At 40.7% G+C, this 26982-nt stretch overlaps 1 protein-coding gene across 4 annotated transcripts in view; it reads left to right on the forward strand.

The window, feature by feature from the left end:
- Positions 1-26982, forward strand: part of FOCAD (focadhesin) — a 407831-nt gene that overhangs the window by 372175 nt on the left and 8674 nt on the right. For all 4 annotated transcript variants that reach the window (XM_075825910.1, XM_075825919.1, XM_075825901.1 and 1 more), the window contains 2 exons: positions 10760-10888; positions 12274-12389. In XM_075825910.1, the coding sequence (XP_075682025.1) occupies positions 10760-10888; positions 12274-12389 (245 nt within the window). The remainder of the gene's footprint in view (positions 1-10759; positions 10889-12273; positions 12390-26982) is intronic.

Below are 26982 nucleotides of genomic sequence, written 5' to 3' on the forward strand. Positions count from 1 at the left end.
TCTGTAGATAGTGCCCTCTGTAGATAGTGCCCTCTGTAGATAGTGCCCTCTGTAGATAGTGCCCTCTGTAGATAGTGCCCTCTGCAGATAGTGCCGCAGTGCCCTCTGCAGATAGTGCCGCAGTGCCCTCTGCAGATAGTGCCGCAGTGCCCTCTGCAGATAGTGCCGCAGTGCCCTCTGCAGATAGTGCCGCAGTGCCCTCTGCAGATAGTGCCGCAGTGCCCTCTGCAGATAGTGCCGCAGTGCCCTCTGCAGATAGTGCCGCAGTGCCCTCTGCAGATAGTGCCGCAGTGCCCTCTGCAGATAGTGCCGCAGTGCCCTCTGCAGATAGTGCCGCAGTGCCCTCTGCAGATAGTGCCGCAGTGCCCTCTGCAGATAGTGCCGCAGTGCCCTCTGCAGATAGTGCCGCAGTGCCCTCTGCAGATAGTGCCGCAGTGCCCTCTGCAGATAGTGCCGCAGTGCCCTCTGCAGATAGTGCCGCAGTGCCCTCTGCAGATAGTGCCGCAGTGCCCTCTAGATAGTGCCGCAGTGCCCTCTAGATAGTGCCGCAGTGCCCTCTAGATAGTGCCGCAGTGCCCTCTAGATAGTGCCGCAGTGCCCTCTAGATAGTGCCGCAGTGCCCTCTGTAGATAGTGCCGCAGTGCCCTCTGTAGATAGTGCCGCAGTGCCCTCTGTAGATAGTGCCGCAGTGCCCTCTGTAGATAGTGCCGCAGTCCCCTCTGTAGATAGTGCCGCAGTGCCCTCTGTAGATAGTGCCGCAGTGCCCTCTGTAGATAGTGCCGCAGTGCCCTCTGTAGATAGTGCCGCAGTGCCCTCTGTAGATAGTGCCGCAGTGCCCTCTGTAGATAGTGCCGCAGTGCCCTCTGTAGATAGTGCCGCAGTGCCCTCTGTAGATAGTGCCGCAGTGCCCTCTGTAGATAGTGCCGCAGTGCCCTCTGTAGATAGTGCCGCAGTGCCCTCTGTAGATAATGCCGCAGTGCCCTCTGTAGATAGTGCCGCAGTGCCCTCTGTAGATAGTGCCGCAGTGCCCTCTGTAGATAATGCCGCAGTGCCCTCTGTAGATAGTGCCGCAGTCCCCTCTGTAGATAGTGCCGCAGTGCCCTCTGTAGATAGTGCCGCAGTGCCCTCTGTAGATAGTGCCGCAGTGCCCTCTGTAGATAGTGCCGCAGTGCCCTCTGTAGATAGTGCCGCAGTGCCCTCTGTAGATAGTGCCGCAGTGCCCTCTGTAGATAGTGCCGCAGTGCCCTCTGTAGATAGTGCCGCAGTGCCCTCTGTAGATAGTGCCGCAGTGCCCTCTGTAGATAGTGCCGCAGTGCCCTCTGTAGATAGTGCCGCAGTGCCCTCTGTAGATAGTGCCGCAGTGCCCTCTGTAGATAATGCCGCAGTGCCCTCTGTAGATAATGCCGCAGTGCCCTCTGTAGATAATGCCGCAGTGCCCTCTGTAGATAATGCCGCAGTGCCCTCTGTAGATAATGCCGCAGTGCCCTCTGTAGATAATGCCGCAGTGCCCTCTGTAGATAATGCCGCAGTGCCCTCTGTAGATAATGCCGCAGTGCCCTCTGTAGATAATGCCGCAGTGCCCTCTGTAGATAATGCCGCAGTGCCCTCTGTAGATAATGCCGCAGTGCCCTCTGTAGATAATGCCGCAGTGCCCTCTGTAGATAATGCCGCAGTGCCCTCTGTAGATAATGCCGCAGTGCCCTCTGTAGATAATGCCGCAGTGCCCTCTGTAGATAATGCCGCAGTGCCCTCTGTAGATAATGCCGCAGTGCCCTCTGTAGATAATGCCGCAGTGCCCTCTGTAGATAGTGCAACATCTCCCTCCCCAGTAGATGGCTCCATTGGGGCTCCCTCTAGGAGTGGAATCCCCAGCCAGAGCTTTGCCGAAGCTTTGGCCAGGGATTCCTCTGCTGGAGGAGCCCCTGACGTCACTGTCCATAGACTGTGACGTGAGGGGATCCTCCTTGACCGGAATGTGATGTCAGGGGCAACCCCAGAGCCGGTGTCCCAGAGCAGAGCACTAGTATAGGCTCTGCTCCGGAACTCTGGGGAAGCCACTAATATCGCTGTCCATATATGGACAGTGACGACAGTGATTCCAGCTCTGCTCCTGACATCACTGTCCGTAGATGCACAGTGATGTCAGGGGCTACCCCAGAGGGGGAGTCCCGGGCAGAGTGCTACTAGCGCTCTCCTATAGGACTCCGGCTCTGGGGAAGCCACTAACATCACTGTCCATATATGGACAGTGATGTCAGAGGTTTCCTCAGAGTCCCCGAGCAGAGCCTATACTAGCACTCTGCCCGGTACTGCGGCTCTGGGGAAGTCCCAGACATCACTGTCTATATATGGACAGCGATGTCAGGGGATTCCCCAGAGTCCCGAAGCAGAGACTATGCTAGCACTCTGCCCCGGACCCCGGCTCTGTGGAAGCCCCAGACATCACTGTCCATATACACGGGCCGCATAGGCCAGCCTCAGGGGCCGTTTGGTTTCTGAACGACTTTTCTCGGGTAGCCAAGCAATTGGTGTACGAGCGCAATAGAAAGTCTGTGTGCCTGTACACCAACCGCTTGGCTTTCCCAGAAAAGCCAAACAGAAACGAAGCGGCTCCGCACTTACCCGAGCGCTTCTGCAGCTTAGTTTTAGTGATCGGTTGGGGTCTCAATGCTCAGACCTCCACTAATCAAAACTTCTGACATGTCACTGTGACATGTCAAAAGTTTTTTGGAAGTTTAGTTACTCTTTAAAATTGCTCTATGGACTTATTGTAAAGAAGCACAGGATTACCATACTAAGTTCACGCTTGCGTTGTATAAGGGCCTGTTCACATCAGCATTGTGTTCCGTCTGAGCTTTCCGTCAAAGGAACCCCTCAACGGAAAGGCAAACGGAAACCTTAGCTTCCGTTTGCTTCACCATTGATCTCAATGGTGACGGAAACTTTGCTAATGGTTTCCGTTTGTCACTGTTGTCCAATGGTCCCGTCGTTTTGACGGAATGAATACCTTAGTCGACTACTGTATTGCATCCGTCAAAACGACGGAGCCCTTGCACAACTGAGACAAATGGAATCCATTTGCACTGGATCCGTCACCATTGAAATTAATGGTGATGCAAAGGGAAACCCATGGTTTCCGTTTGTTTCAGTCAGGGTTCCGTTCTGACGGGAAGCTCCAACGGAACGCCAGGTGTGAACGAAGCCTAACACAACGGAAGCAAACCGATGCAATTAAAAATCCCATTGATTTAATGGGATTTTTAACGTATCTGTTTTTATCAATTATTTTAAAATAAAAACGGATCAGAGTAACGTATTATACAATGCAAGTGTGAACTTAGCAAGTGGAACTAAGAGTGGATCTTGGCTCAGGCACCATTATAATATATAATTTAAATGGAAACTACAGTGAAAACTAGAACCTTTCCGTTACAGTAGTATATTAGTGGGATGTACTAATGAATAGTTTTCGCGCCCCTCTGTTTGCTGACAATGCGCAACAGCAACCAGCGGGTGACACATACATAGATCCAGTATCCTGTGGAAATGGGTGAGTTTATTACTCACATTCACTGGAAGTGTTGACTATGGGCAATAATAGACAGCAAAGAGTAACATCACTGCTGATTCCTATTACGGGGAAAATAATTTCATGTCTCCCTCCTGAGATAATTTTTTAACTGTATACAGGGCCAGATTTACATATAGACCCATTAGGCCTGTTACTAGAAGCAGCCCTTGGGAAAGGGTTCCTGCTGAAGGGAAAATTTAGATATGGATGCACTGAACTCTATGTATACATATGTATACTTATTTACATGTTAAATTAGGTACTCTGAGTGACGTTACATGTTGTAAGATGTACACTGCAATGTAAAGCCTTACCAAAGTTTTATTTCTTGACAATTCGGTCCTAAAGGTAGAACCCACCCAAACGTGGTCTTCTGATATGACATAGAAAATTACATTTGTGAACACTAAAACTATCCACCAACTTAACCCCTGAAGCACCACTCAGATAGTTCCATCACTATAAATCTCTGACATAACATAAGGAGACATTCAAATCTATGGTGATTTGCTTAATATGTTGTATCAAACAGTTCTAGTAACAGAAATTTATGAGCAGTGTTAGAACTGTTACGTTCTGGAAATTGTTGGTGATGCAAGCTTATAAACTCCAGCAATGCAGGACTCATCACAAGATCATTTTTGTCTGGATTTCCCCTTTTAAGTATTTCATTTTGGTAAGAAGGAAGTAGGCATCAGTTTAGCCTCTGCTGTCTGACCACAACTTACTAAGGCACAATTCTTAATAACTCACTGGAAGACTACAAAATAGGAGCCAGAGCTTGTGTGCCTGGATTAGTGTCAATACTAACAACAAACACGTGTTGTCCACACCAGTTTGTGTTTGATTTCTGAAATTAATGATGTCTTGATAATATATCTGGATGTCAGAAGCATTAGGGGTACACTGAATACATTAGGAAAAACTCTGGTCTTATTCAGGAAATAGTGAGGATCTCTGACATTAGACTCTGTTTACATTAGCTTTATGATTTTCGTTCCTAAAAGAGACAAATCCGTTTTCAAGCTGATCGAGATAAATCCTGATGGACTCCATTGACTTCAATAGTGTCCATTGGGGTACCGATATTTTTAGGCCTCATTCACATGAACGTGTTTTTGCATCCGCAATTCACCCAAAAATCCGCGGGTGAATTGCTGTCCCATTCATTGCTATGGGCCCATGCACACGACCGTGGTTTCAACAGTCCGTGCACTGGCCAGGAACCTGGACCGCAAAAAGTTAGGTCATATTACATAGTTAATATGGCTGAAAAAAGACACATGTCCATCAAGTTCAACCAAGGGATGGGAAAAGGGAAGGTAAAAATCTCCACATAGGAGCTTATATTTTTTGTTCTAGGAAATTATCTAAGCCTTTTTTAAAGCCATCTACTGTCCCTGCTGTGACCAGCTCCTGCGGTAGACTATTCCATAGATTCACAGTTCTCACAGTAAAGAAGGCTTGTCGCCTCCGCAGGTTGAACCTTTTTTTCTCCAGACGGAGGGAGTGCCCCCTTGCTTTTTGAGGGGGTTTTACATGGAACAGGATTTCACCATATTTTTTGTATTCATTTACACGGCATATAGTGATCTTATTAGATCACTATATGCAGCCACATATACACACACTAACGTTACTCAAGTGTACTGAGACTTAATAGACATCACTGCCAACCAGGATGTGATGTCTATTCAGAATCCTGACACTAAGCTAACGTTTGTGTGTCATTTACAGCACAGCACATTGAGATCACGCTGGGCTCTCATTTACAGTGTAATCTCGCGAGATTACGCTTGCTGTTCTGTAAATGACATACAAACGTTAGCGAAGTGTCAGGATTCTGAATAGACATCACGTTACTTCCTGCACGAGGACGTATAGTTACTGAGTTTTTCCCGGTGCACACTGTCGGCGACATTGTGCACCGGGAACCGGGAGGTCAGCGGTCACCGACAGCTGACACTCCCCTCTTGCCGGCCAGCGGTCCTTTGCCGCTGATTTCGGCGAATTAACCCCTTAAATTCGGCGATCGGGTGCAATCGCCGAATTTTGGGGGTTTCTAACATATCGGCAGACCCCGGTCCGAAATCGCGGGGTTTGCCAATAGTTACTATGGCAAACGGAAGCCAAACAATGGCTTCCGGGTCTGCCATGGACGGTAGCCCATCAGGACCAACCTTCGGCTGGTCCTGATAGGCTTCCTGTCAGAGTGACAGGAAGTCACTGTGTCGTTCCCGATGGCACACTGTCGGCGACAGTGTGCATCGGGAACTTGGAGATCAGCTGTCCCCGACAGCTAACACTCCAGTGTTGCCGATCAGCGGCTCATCGCCGCTGATTTCGGCAATTAACCCGTTACATGCGGGGCTCGATTGCGATCTCCGCTTGTAGCGGGTTTGTAGCGCATCAGCAGCCCCCATGCAATCGTGGCGGCTTCTGATGCTTGTGATGGCCCCTGGGTCTGCCATGTATGTGAGCCTATGAGGATCAGCCTCTGCTGATCCTCGTAGACCAACTGTCAGAGTGACTGTGACGTCACACTGACAGTTGGAATACGTTGCACTACCTAGGTAGTGTAATGTATTCTAGCAGCGATCAAAGCTGCAGGTCAAAAAATAAAAGTGTAAAAAGTAAAAGAAAAGTTAATAAAAATGTTTTATAAAAGTGTAAAAATAAAAGGTTTTGTTTTCCTATAATAAGTCATTTATTATAGGGAAAAAATGAAAACGTTAAAAAAAAGTACACATATTTGGTATCACCGTGTTCGTAACGACCCAAACTATGAAACTATAATGTTCATTTTTCCGAACGGTGAACGCCGCAAACAAAATAAACGAGAAACTGTCAGCATCGCTATTTTTTGGTCACCACCCCTCCCAAGATATAGAATAAAAAGTGATCAAAAAGTCGCATTTACCCCAAAATGGTACCAATAAAAACTACAACCCGTCCCGCAAAAAACAAGACCTCCCACAGCTTTTTTGACGAAAAAATAAAAAAGTTACGGCTCAGAATAGCGTGTCCCAGAACATAAATAATTTTATAGAAACTTAATTTTATTGTGCAAACGCTGCAAAACGTAAAAAAAGCTATACACATTTGGTATCGGCGTAATCGTACCGACCGGCAGAATAAATTAAAACGTAATTTATTGCGCACGGTGAACGCTGTAATAAATAAAGAATTTAAAGTGCCAAAATCGCTGTTTTTTGGTCACCTTAGCTCTAAAAAAAGATCCTGAGGGGCCAAAATGCTCACTATACCTCCTGAGCCCTGCTGTGGGTCCAAACATCAGTTTACGACCACATATGGGGTATTGCCGTAATCGGGAGAAATTGCTTTACAAATGTTGGGCGGCTTTTTCTCCTTTATTCCTTGTAAAAATGAAAAAATTCTATGTTTCCACAGAAAAATAGGTGATTTTCATCTTCACAGACTAATTCCACTAAATTCTGCAAAAAAACTGTGGGGTCAAAATGCTAAGTATACCCCTAGAAAAATGCCTTGAGGGGTGTAGTTTTCAAAATGGGGTCACTTTTTGGGGGTTTCGACTGTTTAGGTACCACAAGACTTCCTCAAACCTGACATGGTGCCAAAAATATATTCCTAAAAAAAGGAGGCCCCAAAATCCTCTAGGTGCTTCTTTGCTTCTGCGGCCTGTGTTTCAGTCCATTAGGACACTAGGGCCACATGTTGGATATGTCTAAAATCTGCAGAATCTGGGCAATAAATATTGAGTTGCGTTTCCCCGGTAAAACCTTCTGTGGTACAGATTTTTTTTTATTACAAATGAATTTTGCCAAAAACAAATGAAATTTGTAAATTTCACCTCTACTTTGCCTTAATTCCTGTGAAACGCCTAAAGGGTTAAAATACTTTCTGAATGTGGTTTTGAATACCTTGAGGGGTGCAGTTTTCAAAATGGGGTGATTTATGGGGACTTTCTAATATATAAGGCCCTCAAAGCCACTTCAGAACTGAACTGGTCCGTGAAAAAATGGCCTATTGAAATTTTATTGAAAATATGAGAAATTGCTGCTAAAGTTCTAAGCCTCGTAACGTCCTAGAAAAATAAAAGTACGTGAAAAAAAATGATGCAAACATAAAGTAGACATATGGGGGATGTTAACTAGTAACTATTTTGTGTGGTATTACTATCTGTTTTACAAGCAAATACATTTAAATTTAGAAAAATGCTAATTTTTGCACATTTTTGCTAAAATGTGAAGTTTTTCACAAATAAATATTGAATTTATCGACCAAAATTTTTCACTAACCTAAAGTACAATATGTCACGAGAAAACAATCTCAGAATCGCTTGGATAGGTAAAAGCGTTCCGGAGTTATTACCGCATAAAGTGACATGTCAGATTTGAAAAAATCATCTGTGTCCACAAGGCCAAAACAGGCTGTGTCTTAAAGGGGTTGTCAGAGATACCGTCATATTTTCAAAAACCCCTTTAAGGCATGTAATTTATAAATGTAAATACATTTGTAATATACTTAACTTCCAAAGTGGCCCCGTTTCCAGATCCTGCCGTGGGGAACTTGACTGGTGACGTCACTCTCTGCACTGGTTCTACCGCTTTGTTGATCTTGAATTCTTTGCCGGGTATACGACACGTCACTTGTGACGTCGTGCATATCGGCTTGTTCTTTTGTAACGCGCATGCGCGGCCCCTGCTGTTATCTCGAGAACAGCAGGGACCGTTAGAACATCAGTGACAGCGCATGCACGTTACGGGCTGTGAAGCAGAACAAAGAATTCAAGATCAACAAAGCGGCAGAGCCAGTGCAAAGAGTGACGTCACCAGTCAAGTTCCCCACGGCAGGATCTGGAAACGTGGCCACTTTGGAAAATGTAAGTACTGTATATTACAAATGTATTTACATTTATAAATTACATGCATTAAAGGGGTTTTTGAAAATATGATGGTATCTCGGACAACCCCTTTAAGTCTCAGTACACTTGAGTAACGTTAGTGTGTGTGTATATGGCTGCATATAGTGATCTATTAAGATCACTATATGCCGTGTAAATGAATGGAGAGAAGTGTATGACGCTGATTGGTCAGAGTCATACACTTCTCTCCACAACACCCACTTGGTCATTAAGAAACTCATTAACATAAAGCTAAAATAGGTCATGACTCAATCAAAAATGATCGTTTTTCTAAATAAAAAAAACTGCTGTAATCTACATTACAGCGCCGATTACATTATGTACAAGATAGGGCACTTATAATATAGTGACAGAGCCTCTTTAAATATTATGAAGAGGGGGACAGAAATAACTGAACTAAGCTCTTTAAGAACTCTGGGGTGCAACCCATCTGGTTCCGGGGCCTTGTGTACATTTATTTTGTACATTCTCTACATTCATCCAATTCATTATCAACTGATATATTAACAGCACTGGCACCGGCTACATCAGCTGCTTTTTCTTCTATTGTATATACAGAGCTAAAGAACCGATTTAGTAACTCTGCCTTCTCTTGATCCCCTGTTACCAACTCCCCATTACCACTATCTAAGGGTCCTACATGTTCAGACCTTGGCTTTTTTGCATTTATATACTTGAAGAATTTTTGGGGATTTGTTTTACTATCCTTGGCCACCTGCCTTTCATTTTGTATTTTTGCTGATTTTATTACCTTTTTACAGATTTTATTAAGCTCTTTATATTTTACAAAGGCTACAGCTGTACCCTCAGATTTGTATTTTTCAAATGCCCTTTTTTTGTCATGTATTGCCCTTTTTACAGAAGGTGTAAGCCATGTGGGGTTTAATTTTAGTCGTTTATACTTTACCTATAGGAATAAATTTTGCACCATAATTACCCAAAGTAGATTTGAAAATCTTCCATTTATCATTTGTACCATTATTTGACATTAGTTCTTCCCAGTCTATACCCTGAATTGCAGCCTTCATCCTGGGGAAATTGGCCTTCTTAAAATTAAATGTTTTTGCCCTCCCAGCCTGCGTTTGTTTTTTACAGTATAGGTAAAATGTAACTATATTGTGATCACTGTTACCGAGGTTTTCACGAACATTGACATTCCCAACAAGCTCTGCATTATTAGAAATGATCAGATCCAACAGAGCTCCACCTCTAGTCGGGTCTTCCACAAACTGGCCCATAAAACTTTCCTGCAACAGGTTGAGGAAATTTCTCGCCTTTGCAGTTGAAGCCGAACCATGACACCAATTAATATCCCGGTAATTAAAATCTCCCATTATTACTACAGTACCCGCCTGTGCAGCCGGCTCCATCTGTTTATATAGCTGAACTTCCATCTCCTCGGTTATATTGGGGGTCTACAGATTACACCAAAAGTAATTTTTTCAGTGTTTACCTCCCTTTGTAATTCCACCCACATTTCAACCACCTCACAATCTTCACCCAATATTGTCTCTTTCACACTCCCCTTCATATCACTTCTCACATACAGACATACACCACCGCCTTTCCTATTTGTCCTGTCTTTCCGAAACAGTGTAAAACCCTGTAGATTTACAGCCTAGTCATGTGAAGAGTCCAGCCATGTTTCAGCAACACCAACTATATCTATATTTTCTACCAGTACCAAGGCCTCCAGCTTCCATGTCTTATTACGGGCCGCATTTTCGGTCCAGGCTCATTGAAATCAATGTCTGCACGATCCGTGATTTGCGAGTGGTGCGCGGATGACACCCCACGACTGTCAGTGCCGCAGTCACGGGCAATGAATAATACTGGAAAGCCCAATGAAAATCCTGATGGCTTCCATTAATGCTAATAGAACCAGAGCCTTTCTCTTTATATTATGGATAAAATATAGATTTTTGGCCGCTTTTGAAATAGTAATATTTAAGTTTTCTATGTAAAAACATTATCAGACACATTCATGTATGTATGTTTTAAGCTGGCCATATACATAAGATTAGGATCAGCCAGAATGCGTCCAATAAGTCGTACATCGGATCGTTCGAACGAATGGCGCCATCCGTCGTACATATGGTCACAAATGTTTTTTTTTGTAAATTGTTTATATTTTGTAAAAGTAGTAAAACCTAAATAGAAAAAAATATAAATTTGGTATCGCCGTAGTCGTACTGATATGCAGAAGGTAACATGTAATTATTATCTCACAATCTACACAATAAAAACCTAAAATCACATAACATTCCTTTCTTTTATTACAGGCCCTGAAACAATCCCGCCAGCCTTGGTCAAGGTGTGTGTGTCATCCATTGCTGCGGCTGCTGACAATTATCAGTACCCACCTGTTAACTGGGCATCCATCCTAGCTCCTTTAATGCGACTCAACTTTGGCAAGTCATTTCAATGTTATACCAATCAGCTCTGTTGTAGATTTGTCTTCACCATGAGGGGTTTGTGCCTTGTCTTTCTCTTAAGGCATTTTTTTTTATTTTTAATAATTCGATGTTTTATTTTGAGCAACTTTTGAATTGGATTTTATGAAAAAAAAAAAGTTTACTTTTTGAGATTCAGCTTTATACATAGCAGTACCTTGCGGTCAAAGCCAAATCCGTCTAGTCAGCGGGATTGACGGCTTAGGTGAGTGCTGGTATTACCGATCACATCGATAATAGCTGCATCCTGCATCAGGGACACGCAGGACCAGCGCTCATTGTAACCATCAGTCCCGCTGACAAGACGAATTCGGCTTTGACCCCAAGGTAAAGCTATGTATAAAGCTGAATCTCAAAAAGTAAACGTTTTTTTTCATAAAATCCATTGAAATGTTGTTCAAAATAAAATAAAACATTGATTTATTAAAAAAATAGATACGATTTAAGGAGAAACGGCGAGGCGCTGCAAATACTACTAATTGGGCCAAATTTATCAAAATGGAATATAAAGCAGCATAGGAAATCTGGTCCATTTTACTTCTCCTCTTCGCCAGATCCCTTTTTCTAGATGCACTTTAAAACTGTTGTGGTACATTAAGGTGTAAAAAGCGTCAGACATAATTAATTTGACGCATGCCACATACTCGACTTTTTATGGCAGAATCTGTAAAATAGAGATTTACGAAGCAAAATACACCAGAATTGTGGCTATAATTGTGCAAAACAAGTCGCATAAATGCTGTACGACAGATTTATTATGTGTTTTAGGCATTTTTTTTTACACCTTACGCAACAGTTTTGAAAATCGCCTAGAAAAGGGGGAGTGATTAAGAAGTCGTAAAATGCACCAGCTTTGCCGTGCGCAAAATATTGCCATGGAGTATGCCAGCCAGGAGGGGGAGTAAGAATGACTGACAAAAGTGTTTAAAATCCACCAAATTTATCAAACAACGTGCGCCATTATTATTAATCTGCTGCAGTTTCTTCCTGTTTGGTCTTGTTTTATCCTGTCTAACTTTAGGACAGTATTAATAAATCTCCCCCAATTTGTATTGTGATAATTATTTTTTATTAGAGTGCAAACACCATCTTGTGTCTTAAAGGGCTTAACTTTACTAGTCAAGTATAAGGGTCCATTCACACGTTGCGGTTGAGTTGCGATTAAAACCGTATCATAGAATCGCACGTGTTTTTACAATTTTCCGTTTTTTACTGCAACCATATCGAAAAACACATCGGATCGCGGTAAAACACAAGCGGTTTTCTGAACGCACCTCTGGGGTAATGTGTGAAGTAAATTTTTTATCTTGACATATAGTCTACTTTTTTTTCCTTTTACCCAGGTGAGGAAATCCAAAAGCTCTGTGTACAGATAGCAGTGACTCAGGCCCAGACCTCTCCAAATGCAACTGTGCTGCTTGGAATGTGGGTGGTACCACCCTTAGTTTACAGCCTTAATGTAAGTAATCGTTAATAGTAATAACTACATAAATGCAAAACATACTGTAGTTACTTGGCATTTCCTTATTACCCCACGGGCCCCACTGCATTTATTTTTAGATGCCTTTTATGCTTTCATACCCGTCTCATTATTTTATTGATTTTTTATTATTTGTTGTTATTGATTTGATTATTTAACCCCTTAATGACCGGGCATGTTTGTACCTTAATGACCAAGCCAGATTTGTCAAATCTGGTATGTCTGAATTTATCAGAGAATAACTCTGTGAAAGTTTTGAATATCCAAGTAATTCTGACATTGTTTTTTCGTCACATGTTGTACTTTATTTTAGTGGTAAAAGTAGACTGATACGATTTGCGGAAATTAATTAAAAAATAGAAAAATGGAAGAAATTTTGTAAAAATTACCATTTTCCCCTATTTTTAACTGCAATATGTCACATATGTACACACATACTGTACAATTTTTTTAATTAAATATATATTTCTATCTCTTTACTCCATTTTGGCAGCACTTTTGAAAAAATAAAATAAATTTTCAGCAATTTAGAGGACTTACAAATTGAATAATAATTTTATAAATTTTGAAGTACATTTTGTTTTCCGGCACCAAGCCAGGTTTTCAGAGGCTCATAGGTCTCAGAGTGATGGAAACCCCCACAAATGACCCCATTTAGAAAACTAGACCCCTTAAGGTATTTACCTAAGGGTATAGTAAGTATTTTGACCCCACAGTTTTTTGCTAAATTTAATACATAGCAGGTGAAAAAAAAAATAATTTCACTTTTTTTCATAAAAGTATCAGTTTGAAGACCAATTTCTTTGTAAAGCGACCATGAGAATGAAGAAACACACCACAAAATCTATCACCCTCTCTCTCCTGTTTTCAAAAATGCCCCCATTGTGACCCTAATGCGCTGCCTGGACACACGGCAGGACCCAAAATGAAGGGAGCACCCAGAGGCTTTCAGGACTCATATTTTGCTTGAAAATGTTTTAGGCCCCACTGTACATTTGGAGAGGCTTTGAGCTGCCAGAACGATAGAAACTCCCCATAAACGACCCCATTTAGAAAACTAGACCCCATAAGGTATTTATTTAGGCGTATAGTAATTATTTTGACCCCACAGTTCTTTGCTAAATTTAATGCATATCAGGTGAAAAAAATAATAATTTCACTTTTTTCATAAAAGTATTTGTTTGAAGACCGATTTCTTTGTAAAGCGACCATGAAAATGAAGAAACACACCCCAAAATCTATCACCCTCTTTCTACTGTTTTCAAAAATACCCACATTGTGGCCCTAATGCGTTGTTTGGACACACGGCAGGGCCCCAAAGGAAGGGAACACCCGGAGGCTTTCAGGACTCATATTTTGCTTGAAAATGTTTTAGGCCCCAATGTACATTTGGAGAGGCTTTGAGCTGCCAGAATGATAGAAACTCCCCATAAACGACTCCATTTCGAAAACTAGACCCCTTAAGGTATTTATCTAGGGGTATAGTTAGCATTTTGACCTCACAGGTTTTTCGCTAAATATATTGAAATTAGTCTGTAAGAATTAAAATGTACTTTTTTTCTGAAACAACATAGAAATTTTTATTATTTACAAGGAATAACGAAGAAAATGCACCCCAACATTTGTAAAGCAATGTCTCCCGATTACGACAATACCCCATATGTGGTAATAAACTGCTGTTTGGACCCACAGCAGGGCTCAGAAGGGAAGGAGCGCCATTTGGATTTATGATTTTGCTGGAATGGTTTTCGGTGCCATGTCGCATTTGCAATGCACTGGAGGGACCAAAACAGTGGAAACCCACCAAAAGTGACCCCATTTTGGAAAAACCTTCAAGGAATTTTTCTAGGGGTATAGTGAGCATTTACACCCCACGGGTCTTTTGCAGAGTTTATTAGAATTAGGGCGCGAAAATTAATATCAAAATTTTTTCCACTAAAATGTTGCATTTTCTCATTTTCACAAGGGATAAAGGAGGAAAAAAACAACCATTTTTTTATAAAGCAATTTCTCCCGAGTACGGAAATACCCCACATGTGGTCATACGTTTTTTCATTAGAAATGAATTAACCCTTTCAGGACTGATCCATTTTTTGCTTTCATATTTTAGATTTTCACTCCCCGCTTTCCAAGAGCCATAACTGTTTTATTTTTCCATCAATAGAGTGGTGTGAAGGCTTATTTGTTGCGGGACAATCTGTAGTTTTCATTGGTATCATTTTGGGGTACATGCGATTTTTTTTTGATCACTTTTTATTCAATTTTTTTGCAATCCTGAGCAAAAAACAGGAATTCTGACACCGTTTTTTTAGGTTTTTTTTTTTGCGGCGCTCACCGTACGCAATAAATGACATTTTTAATTTATTCTGCGGGTTGGTACGATTACGGCGATACCATATGTATATAGGTTTGGTCCTTTTTTTTAGCGTTTGCGCAATAAAATGACTTATTTATAAAAAAAAAAAATTCTGTGTCACCATATTCTGAGAGCCATAATTTTTTAATTTTTTAGTCAAAAAAGCTGTGTAAGGGCTTGTTTTTTGCGGGACGGATAGAAGTTTTTATTGGTACTATTTTTGGGTACATGCGACTTTTTGATCACTTTTTATTCTTTATTTAGGGAGCGGTGGTGACCCTAAAAATTGCGATTCTGTCGTAGTTTTTTATTGATTTTTTTTGGGGTGTTCATCGTGCGGGAAAAATAACATTATAGTTTTATAGTTGGGTTCGTTACGAACGCGGTGATACCAAATATGTGTACTTTTTTAACGTGTTCATTTTTTTTCTATAATAAAAGTCTTATTATAGGAAAAAAAGCATTTAGTGTTTATAGAACTTATAACTTTTATTTTTACACTTTTTTTAAAACATTTTTATTACTTTTTTTTACTTTTTTAACTTGTCCCACTAGGGGACACTTAGTCTTGCAGCTTTGATCGCTGCTAGAGTACATTACACTACACACGTAGTGTAATGTACTCTAACTGTCATTGTGACGTGACTGTCACACTGACAGGAAGCAGAGGAGGAACGGCCAGAGGCTGTTCCTCCGAGGCTTCCGTTCATGGCAACCCGGAGGTCATTATCTGACCTCCGATTGCCGTGACAAGCATCGGTAGCCCCCACGATCACTTCGTGGGGGCTGCTGATGTGCTTCAAACCACTTAAATGCGGCGACGGCAATCCGTCGCCGCACTTAAGGGGTTAACTGCCGAAATCAGCGGCGATGGTCCGCTGTCCGGCGAGACTGATGTCTCCTCTGTCGGGGACAACTGTCAGCGCGGGTCTGTCACTCTGTGTTTACACAGAGTGACAGTTTGAAATGCGGACGAAAATGTACGTCATGGTGCGGGAACTAGCAGCCGACCATGACGTACATTTTCGTCCTTGGTCGTTAAGGGGTTAATTGATTATTTAATGACTTTCCTCCATGTAAAAATATAAAGTACAAAGCCTTAACCAAATGCCCTGACAATTGTTGTTTTTGTCCTACTGTTTTTGTACCTAGGCCAAAATGTTAACCTTTTTCTGTAGATTTGGCACACATTTTTGCACAAAGTTCCAGGCTCTGCCAATTCCCTTTTGCATTTTTATAAAATACTACCTAAATGACCGTTTATTTTATGTCCCTTAACCCCTTCACGACCAGCCCACGTAGATTAACGGGCTGCCGTGCTGGGCTTTTCTCCTGCAGCCCGTTAATTCACGTGGTGCCAGAACAGAGTGCACAGCGCTCTCCCTGTGCTCTGAATCTCTCAGCACACGCTGCTACTAGCAGCCTAAGTGCTGAGAGAAGACATCAGGACCGAATTGGTGTCGGTCCTGATGACGTGATCACCATGATAAACTTATCATGGTGTTCACAGCAAAGTTTGTTGCAGCAACAAACATTCTGTGCTGTTCGTTACAAGGTTTCTCCTCCCTCCCTGTCAGATCGTTCTGAGACAGTGGGGGAGAAGAAACACTGTGCCGAGCAGCTGCTGTGTGTCTACTATAAAGACACACCGACTGTAAAAACACACAAAACCACCTCCACATAGATCGTTTAGTGTAGGCAGCTAGTTATAGTTCAGGTTGTCTGTTAGGTAGATAGTACTCAGACTAGGACAATTAATTAGTTAGTAATCAATTAGGGCTTATAATGTGTGTGTGTGTGTGTGTATATATATATATATATATATATATATATATATATATATATATATATAAAAATAAAATCATATACATATATATATATATTTATATACTGTGTGTATGTGTATATATATATATATATACACACACACACACACGTCTATATTATATATATATACACACACACACACACACACACGTCTATATTATATATATATATATATATATACACACACACACACACGTAATATATATTATATATAGACATATATTTGAAATTTGTTAATACTAAAAATTTATAGTTAGGGATGTTATATATCTATATCATCATATAGCTATATACGTACATGTAATATATATGTATACACACATATACTTATATAAATCTCTTCATATATTTTACACGTCAAAAAATTAAATTGTATGTAAATTCTAAATACATTGATTCATTGTTAGGCTGTGTTCACACGGAGTTTTTTGCAGGAGGAAAATTCCTCTTGCAAAAACTGCTCCAGACGTTTTTTGCACAGTGGTTTGACAAAAACTCGCCAAAACACTTGTCGAGGTGTTTTTTTTTTACCCTTCTGACTGATTGAAATGGGGTTTTAGAGGCGGAAACCGCCTCAAGATAGGTCATGTCGCTTCTTTTTACCGCGATGCATTTTTTTTGCTCACGGTAAAAAAGCTCGTCCAACTCCCATTGAAATCAATGGGAGACATTTTTGGCCGGTTTTTGACGAGTTTTGCGTCGCGGTTTCCGCGCCGAAAAACTCGTAAAAAAACTCTGTGTGAACAGGGCCTTAGGGTTGTTCATAAATTTATTGATCAATGGATTAGTGGACTTTTTCTTTGTTACTTTTAATAAAACTGTTACAAAAAATAAGTAAAAAAAAAAAAACGTAAAAAATGGCACGCAAGTTATATACCACTGAAGAGGCATTTGCTCTCTTGGATTCTGATAGTGAATGGGGTCACTTTTGGGGGGTTTTCGCTGTTTTGGTCCCTCCAGGGCGTTGCAAATGGGACATGGCACCGAAAACCATTATAGCTAAATTTGAGCTGCAAAACCCAAATGGCGCTCCTTCCCTTCTGAGGGCTGTAATGCGTTCAAATATAAGTTTATGACCACATATGGGGTATTGCCGTAATCATGATAAATTTCTTTACAAATGTTGGGGTGCTTTTTCTCCTTTATTCCTTGCAAAAATTAAAAATGTCTATGTTTCTTCAGAAGAAATGTAGATTTTCATTTTCACAGACTAACGCCAATAAATTCAGCAAAAAACCTGTGGGGTTAAAATGCTCACTATACAACTAGATAAATTCCTTGAGGGGTGTAGTTTCCAAAATGGGGTCACTTTTTGGGGGTTTCCACTGTTTAGGTACCACAAGACCTCTTCAAACCAGACTTAGAGCTTAAAATATATTGTAGTAAAAAGGAGGCTTCAAAATCCTCTAGGTGCTCCTTTGTTTCTGAGGCCGGTGTTTCAGTCTATTATCACACTAGAGCCACATGTGGGATATTTATAAAAACTGCAGAATCTGGGCAATAAGTATTGAGTTGCGTTTCTCTGGTAAAACCTTCTGTGTTACAGAAATTTTTCTATTACAAATGAATTTCTGCAAAAAAAATTACATTTGTAAATCACACCTCTACATTGCTTTAATTCCTGTGAAATGCCTAAAGGGTTAAGAAACTTTCTGAATGCTATTTTGAATACTTTGAGGGGTGAAGTTTTTAAAATGGGGTGATTTATGGGGAGTTTCTAATATATAAGGCCCTCAAAGCCACTTCAGAACTGAACTGGTCCATGAAAAAATAGGTTTTGGAAATTTCTTGAAAATGTGAGAAATTGCTGCTAAAGTTCTAAGCCTTGTAACGTCCTAGAAAAATAAAAGGTGGTTCATAAAACGATGCAAACATAAAGTAGACATATGGGGAATGTTAACTAGTAACTAATGTGTGTGGTATTAATATCTGTTTTACAAGCAGATACATTCAAATTTAGAAAAATGCAATTTTTTGCACATTTTCTCAAAATTTTGGTGTTTTTTATAAATAAATACTGAATTTATCGACCAAATTTTTTCACAGACGTAAAGTACAATATGCCACGAGAAAACAATCTCAGAATCGCTTGGATAGGTAAAAGCATTCCCAAGCTATTACCACATAAAGTGACACATGTCAGATTTGAAAAAATCGCCTGCGTCCACAAGGCCAAAACAGGCTGTGTCCTGAAGGGGTTAAGGTTGCCTTTAATAGATAACCTATACTGGTGTTTCTTTCCTGTATGAACTTTTGTCTTTTGTGGGATATATTGAGTATGAAAGGGGTGGAGGATATATAACTCCTGAGGTAACTCATTCACTCTAACGTCTCTCAAAACCTGACGAATCAGATATGACTGCAGTTACAGTGCCTTGTTAAAGTATCCCTTGGTGTTTTTCCTGTTTTGTTGCATTACAACCTGGAAGTAAAATGGATTTAAAATTTGATTTTATGTAATGGAACTGACAAAATAGGCCATATTGTTACACTGGACTGAAAAATGCAAAATATAGTTAATATGTATTTTATCCCCTTTGCTATGAAACCCCTAAATAAGGTCTGGTCAAGCCAATTATTTTCAGAAGGCATGTAATTATTTGAATAAGATCCTCCTGTGTGCAATCAAAATGTCACATGATCTGTCACATGATGTCAGCATAAATACACCTGTTCTGAAAGGTCCCGAAGTCTGCAAACCCACTAAGCAAACAACACGAAGACGAGGAAGCTCTCCAAACTGGTCAGAGACAAAGTTGTGGAGAAGAATAGGTCAGGGTTGGGTTATAAACAAAAAAACAAAAACTATGCAGAACTTTGAACATCCCATGGAGCACCATCAATTCCACTATAACAAAAAGGGAAGAGTATGGAAAAAAACTGCTAACCTGAAAAGAGAAGGTCGCCCACTAAAACTCAACGGGCCAGGATGTAATTAATCAGAAATTCAGCAAAGATGCCAACCATAACACTAAAGGAGCTCCAAAGATCCACAGCGGAGAAGGAAGTATCTGCACATAGGACCACTATAAGCCAATGGGGCAATATAGTAGAATGGCCAGGAAAAAGCCATTGCCTAATCCCTACCAGCACCAAGATGTAATAGCACATCGTTGTGCCGGGGGGGGGTGATGTTTGGAGCGGGTGTCGGCTGTGTATTACAGCTGACACCCGGAACAAACAGCCAGGAACAGCGATTGCGCTGTCTGTTCCTGGCCGATCAACCCCTGAGGTGCTGCAATCAATCACGATCGTAGCATCTAAGACATTAAAAAGAGGGGGACACCCCCCTCTGACAGCTCATCGGCCCCCACGGCCTATTGAAGGCCCCCCAGGACTGCCTTTCCTCATCTCCTGTTAAGCCCTGGCAGGACTTAATAGGAGGCTGTAAACATTACAATATACTGTACCCCATAGGGGGACTAATCAAATGTGTAAAAAAAGTTTAATAACGTTTTTAGTAGTGTAAATAAATATATATATATATATATATATATATATATATATATATATATATATATATCCAAAAGAGAGAACGTGAAGCAGCACTCAAATAAAGTGAATTTATTCATCCAACATGGAACCACAACGTTTCACCTCCTCTATGAAGGCATTTTCAAGTACTTGAAAATGCCTTCATAGAGGAGGTGAAACGTTGTGGTTCCATGTTGGATGAATAAATTCACTTTATTTGAGTGCTGCTTCACGTTCTCTTTTTTGGATATCTAACACATAAGGAGAGGTCACTCCTTTATTTTTGAAGCTTTGCACCAGCCTAGTCAGGCATTTGTTCACAGTGCTGCTCCAATCCTCTGCTTTTTTCTGTATATATACATATATACACTAGTCCTTCTCAATTAAATAGAATATCATCAAAAAGTTAATTTATTTCAGTAATTCAATTCAAAAAGTGAAACTCATATATTATATAGATTCATTACACACCGAGTGATCTATTTCCAGCATTTTTTTCTTTTAATGTTGAAGATTATGGCTAACAGTTAATGAAAACCCAAAATGTAGTCTCTCAGAAAATCAGATTATATAAGCCCAATTTCAAAAATGATTTTTAATACTGAAATGTTGGCCTACTGAAAAGTATGTACAGTATATGCACTCAATACTTGGTCGGGGCTCCTTTTGCATGAATTACTGCATCAATGCGGCGTGGCATGGGGGTGATCAGCCTGTGGCACTGCTGAGGTGTTATGAGGTTGCTTTGATAGCGGCCTTCAGCTCGTCTGCATTGTTGGGTCTGGTGTCTCATCTTCCTCTTGGCAATACCCCATAGATTCTCTATGGGGTTTAGGTCAGGCGAGTTTACTGGCCAATCAAGCGCAGTGATACTGTGGTTATTAAACCAGGTATTGGCACTTTTGGTAGTGTGGGCAGGTGCCAAGTCCTGCTGGAAAATGAAATCAGCATCTCCATAAAGCTTGTCAGCAGAGGGAAGCATAAAGTGCTCGAAAATTTCCCGGTAGACGCTGCGCTGACTCTGGACTTGATATAACACAGTGGACCAACACTGTTGCTCAGTGTCCAAAGTCCTGTTTTCAGATGAAAGTAAATCTCGGTCCCAGAGTCTGGAGGAAGAGTGGAGAGGCATCAATTCAAGTGTCTTGCGGTCCAGTGTGAAGTTCCCACAGTCAGTGATGGTTTGGGGAGCCATGTCAGCTGCTGGTGTTGGTCCACTGTGTTATATCAAGTCCAGAGTCTACCACAAAAAATAAGCCCTCACACCGCTAAATCAACGGAAAAATAAAAAAGTTATTGCTCTCAGAATGTGGCGACAAAACAAATTTTTATTTTTAACAATTAGTTTCTTCCTTGTAGACATTGTAAAACATAAAAAAAAAACAATATAAATGTGGTATCACCATAATCGTATTGACCGGCAGAATAAAGTTAAAATGCCATTTTTACCGTATGTTGAAAGCCGTAACAACTAAACCCCTCAAAATATTGAGTAATCGGTCTTTTTTCCTATTCCACCCCACAAAGATTTTTTTTTTCAGTTTTCCAAAACATTATATGGTACAATAAATGGTGCCGTGAAAAAATACAACTCGTCCCGCAAAAAACAAGCCCTCATATGGCTTTATCGATGGAAAAATAAAAACGTTATGGCTTTTGGAATGTGGGTAGGAAAAATTAAAAATGAAAATCCCAAAAATGGCTGAGATGGAAAAGGGTTAAAGAAAAAAACAAGAAAACACATTTTGAGTTATTCGAACAGCATGTGGCAGACTCCCCAAACACAAGAAAGAAGGTTCTCTTCTTTTTGGCCATCATCAGAAACGCGATGTGTGGCACAAACCAAAAATTTCCCATCACCCCAAGAACACCATTCCCACAGTTAGGTACGTTGGTGGCAGCATCATGTTGTGGGGATTCTTTTCATCGGCAGAGACTGGAGAACTTATCAGGATGGAAGGAAAGATGGATGGCAGCAAATACAGGGCAATTCTTGAGGAAAACCTGTTTCAATCTGCCAGGGATTTAAGTCTGGGACGGAGGTTGATCTTCCAGCAGGACAATGACCCTAAACATACGGCTAAAGATACACTGAAATAGTTTAAGAGGAAACATATAAAAGTCTTGGAATAGCCTAGTCAGAGCCCAGACCTCAATCCAATTGGGAATCTGTGACATGACTTGCAGACTGCTGGGCACCAACGCAACCCATCTAACCTGAAGGATTTGGAGCAGAAGAAATGGACAAAAATCCCAGTGTCTAGATGTGCTAAGCTAATAGAGACATACCGCAAGAGACTTGCATCTGTAATTGCAGCAAAAGGTGGATCCTCAAAGTATTATATAATAAAAAATGAAAAGTTCCCTTTTTCACCCTAAAGTAATATAAAAGAATAAAATAAACATAACTGGTATCGCTGTGTCTGGAAAAGTCTAAACTACTACAATATAACATTTAGCCTGCAGGGTGAACACTGTAAAAAGGTTTTCCTGTTTTTTGGTCACCTCGCCTCCAACAAAAAAATTTAATAAAATCTACAGCTCATCCCACAAAAAACAATCTCTCACACGGCTAAATCGACAGAAAAATAAAAAAATTATGGCTTTTGGAATGCGGAGAGGAAAAAATGAAGATAAAATGCACAGAAATAGTTGCGGCAGCAAGAGGTTAAAGTTCTCCGATTTTTTGTTTTAGTTGTTGTTTGTGTTACAGTAAAAAATATTTTGCACCTTTCAAAGTGGTCGGCATGTTGTGTACAACCCCCCAAAAATCAATTTTAATTCAAGGTTGTACGGCAACAAAACAGGAAAAACAAGAGGTGTGAATACTTTCGCAAGTCACTGTACCTCCATTGTCCCTCTATCACACTCACAAGGGATATATTGGGTGGGTTCCGAACACTGTCATTTTGAAGTAACACCGTGGTGTCCAGTATATATCTCCAAATCATTGGTAATTTTACAGCAACCCACCATGTCTCCTCTTCCTAGCCCCTTGACAGTGTGACATGGAGGGGAGATATTGAGGTTACTTGCAGTCGAGGATGATGGAGTGGAGCTTGTTGTGCTGGGATATATTCATGTCATTATGTGCTGGTAACAAGGATTTCTATTTGGCTTTATTCATATTAAAAATCATTTTATATGTGAGTCTGTGCAACGTTCGCATTATCTTCCACAATAAACTTTTATGATCTATTAACTGATGGTACTTGTATGTATTAGCACTTTGTATTTCCATTGGGCTTTGGCAGAACATTTAGAGTCTAGCCTGATATTAAATATGCATTTTTTTTCTTAAGTATTGATTAGAATATGTTTTACTGCCCCCCCCTCATTTCATAATTCCAGCACTTTAACCCCTTAACGACCAAGGACGAAAATGAACGTCATGGTCGGCTGCTAGTTCCCGCACCATGACGTTCATTTTCGTCCGCATTTCAAACTGTCACTCTGTGTAAACACAGAGTGACAGACGCGCGCTGACAGCTGTCCTAGACAGCTGAGACATCAGTCTCGCCGGACAGCGGACCATCGCCGCTGCTTTCGGCAGTTAACCCCTTAAGTGCGGCGACGGATTGCCGTCGCCGCATTTAAGTGGTTTGAAGCACATCAGCAGCCCCCACGAAGTGATCGTGGGGGTTACCGATGCTTGTCACGGCAATCGGAGGTCAGATAATTACCTCCGGGTTGCCATGTACGGAAGCCTCGGAGGAACAGCCTCCGGCCGTTCCTCCTCTGCTTCCTGTCAGTGTGACAGTCACGTCACAATGACAGTTAGAGTACATTACACTACGTGTGTAGTGTAATGTACTCTAGCAGCGATCAAAGCTGCAAGTCTAAATGTCACCTAGTGGGACAAGTTAAAAAAGTAAAAAAAAGTAATAAAAATGTTTTCAAAAAAGTCTTAAAAAATAAAAGTTATAAGTTCTATAAACACAAAATGCTTTTTTCCCTATAAGACTTTTATTATAGAAAAAAAATGAACACGTTAAAAAAGTACACATATGTGGTATCACCGTGTTCGTAACGACCCCAACTATAAAACTATAATTATTAAAACTATAGTTATTTTTCCCGCACAATGAACACCCCAAAAAAAATCAATAAAAAAGTACGACAGAATTGCAATTTTTTTGGTCACCACCGCTCCCTAAATAAAGAATAAAAAGTGATCAAAAAGTCGCATGTACCCGAGAATAGTACCAATAAAAACTTCTATCCGTCCCGCAAAAAACAAGCCCTTACACAGCTTTTTTGACTAAAAAATTACGGCTCTCAGAATATGGTGACACAGATTTTTTTTTTTTTTTAAATAAGTCATTTTATTGTGCAAACGCTAAAAAAAAGGACCAAACCTATATACATCTGGTATCGCCGTAACCGTACCAACCCGCAGAATAAAGTAAAAATGTCATTTATAGCGTACGGTGAGCGCCGCAAAAAGAAAACCTAAAAAACGGTGTCAGAATTCCTGTTTTTTGCTCAGGATTGAAAAAAAATTTAATAAAAAGTGATCAAAAAAAAAATCTCATGTACCCCAAAATGGTACCAATGAAAACTACAGATTGTCCCGCAACAAATAAGCCCTCACACAGCTCCGGTGGTGAAAAAATAAAGAAGTTCTGGCTTTCAGAATATGGCGATGCAAAATGTGCAGAGCTCCAAAAGCGGATAAGATCGGGCGCCATTTGTCAGTGTGACACCGGCCACATATCTATGAATTATTATTTATTTACCCCATTATTATACCCTCTTATTATACCCTGATGTACCCCGCACAGATTACATATACCCTGATGTACTCCGCACAGATTACACATACCCCCGACATTATAAACTGAAATACCAGCAAAACCCCAAACAAAACTACTACCAAGCAAAATGGCGCTCCCTCCCTTCTGAGCCCTGCAGCGTGCTCAAGCAGCAGTTTGCGCCCACACATATGGCGTCGCCATACCTGAGAGAACCCGCTTAACGTTTTATGAGGTATTTGTCTTCTGTGGCACAAACTGGGCACAACATATTATGCACTAAAATGGCGTATCAGTGGAAAATTGCAATTTTCACTTAGAACCATCCGCTGTGCATTAACCCCTTTGCGCACTATGACTTAAATGCCGGTCATGGTGCGGCGGTTGATGTATGGAGCGGGCTCACGTGCTGAGCCCGCTCCATACGCTGCGGGTGTCGGCTGTGTATTACAGCAGGTCCCCTCGGTACTAACGGACAGGTACAGCGATCGCTCTGTTACAGAAGCCTGTAAGAATAACAATATACTGCAATACATTAGTATTGCAGTATATTGTACCAGTGATCCAATGATCGCTGGATCAGGTCCCCTAAGGGGGTTGATTAATAAAATGTGTAGCAGAATTATAGTTATTAGTAGTGAGAATTTATTTTTTTAAAGTTAAAAAAACAAAACACCTTTTCGCATTTTTCTTCTAAAGTAATGTAAAAAAAATGAACAAAATTGGTATCGCTACGTCCGTAAAAGTCCGAACTATTACAATATACCAATATTTAATTTGCACAGTGAACACCTTAAAAAAATGTAATAATTGAAACCGCCATTTTTTTTTTTTTGTCACCTTCGCTCTAAAAAAAAAATGTAATACAACTTTTGAATCACTTTTTATGTACCAAAAAATGGCACCAATAAAAACTGCAGCTCCTCCCGCAAGAAATAAGCCCTCACACCACTCTATTGATGGAAAAATAAAAAAGTTATGGCTCTTGGAAGGCGGGGAGTGAAAATCTAAAATATGAAAGCAAAAAATGGATCAGTCCTGAAAGGGTTAATTCATTTCTAATGAAAAAACTTTTGACCACATGTGGGGTATTTCCGTACTCGGAAGAAATTGCTTTATAAAAAATAGTTGTTTTTTTCCTCCTTTATCCCTCGTGAAAATGAGAAAATGCAACATTTTAGTGGAAAAAATGTTGATATTAATTTTCGCGCCCTAATTCCAATAAACTCTGCAAAAGACCCGTGGGGTGTAAATGCTCACTATACCCCTAGAAAAATTCCTTGAAGGTTTTTCCAAAATGGGGTCACTTTTGGTGGGTTTCCACTGTTTTGGTCCCTCCAGTGCATTGCAAATGCGACATGGCACCGAAAACCATTCCAGCAAAATCATAAATCCAAATGGCGCTCCTTCCCTTCTGAGCCTTGCTGTGGGTCCAATCAGCAGTTTATTACCACATATGGGGTATTGTCGTAATCGGGAGACATTGCTTTACAAATGTTGGGGTGCATTTTCTTCGTTATTCCTTGTAAATAATAAAAATTTCTATGTTTCAGAAAAAAAGTACATTTTAATTTTTACAGACTAATTCCAATATATTTAGCGAAAAACCTGTGTGGTCAAAATGCTAACTATACCCCTAGATAAATACCTTAAGGGGTCTAGTTTTCGAAATGGGGTCGTTTATGGGGAGTTTCTATCGTTCTGGCAGCTCAAAGCCTCTCCAAATGTACAGTGGGGCCTAAAACATTTTCAAGCAAAATATGAGTCCTGAAAGCCTCCGGGTGCTCCCTTCCTTTTGGGTCCTGCCGTGTGTCCAGGCAGCGCATTAGGGCCACAATGTTGGTATTTTTGAAAACAGGAGAAACAGGGTGATAGATTTTGTGGTGTGTTTCTTCATTCTCATGGTCGCTTTACAAAGAAATTGGTCTTCAAACTGATACTTTTATGAAAAAAAGTGAAATTATTTTTTTTTTCACCTGCTATGTATTAAATTTAGCAAAAAACTGTGGGGTCAAAATACTTACTATACCCCTAGGTAAATACCTTAAGGGGTCTAGTTTTCTAAATGGGGTCATTTGTGGGGGTTTCCATCACTCTGAGACCTATGAGCCTCTGAAAACCTGGCTTGGTGCAGGAAAACAAAATGTACTTCAAAATGTAT

Source organism: Rhinoderma darwinii, chromosome 1 (genome assembly GCF_050947455.1).
Source record: "Rhinoderma darwinii isolate aRhiDar2 chromosome 1, aRhiDar2.hap1, whole genome shotgun sequence".
Taxonomy (NCBI): Eukaryota; Metazoa; Chordata; class Amphibia; order Anura; family Rhinodermatidae; genus Rhinoderma; species Rhinoderma darwinii.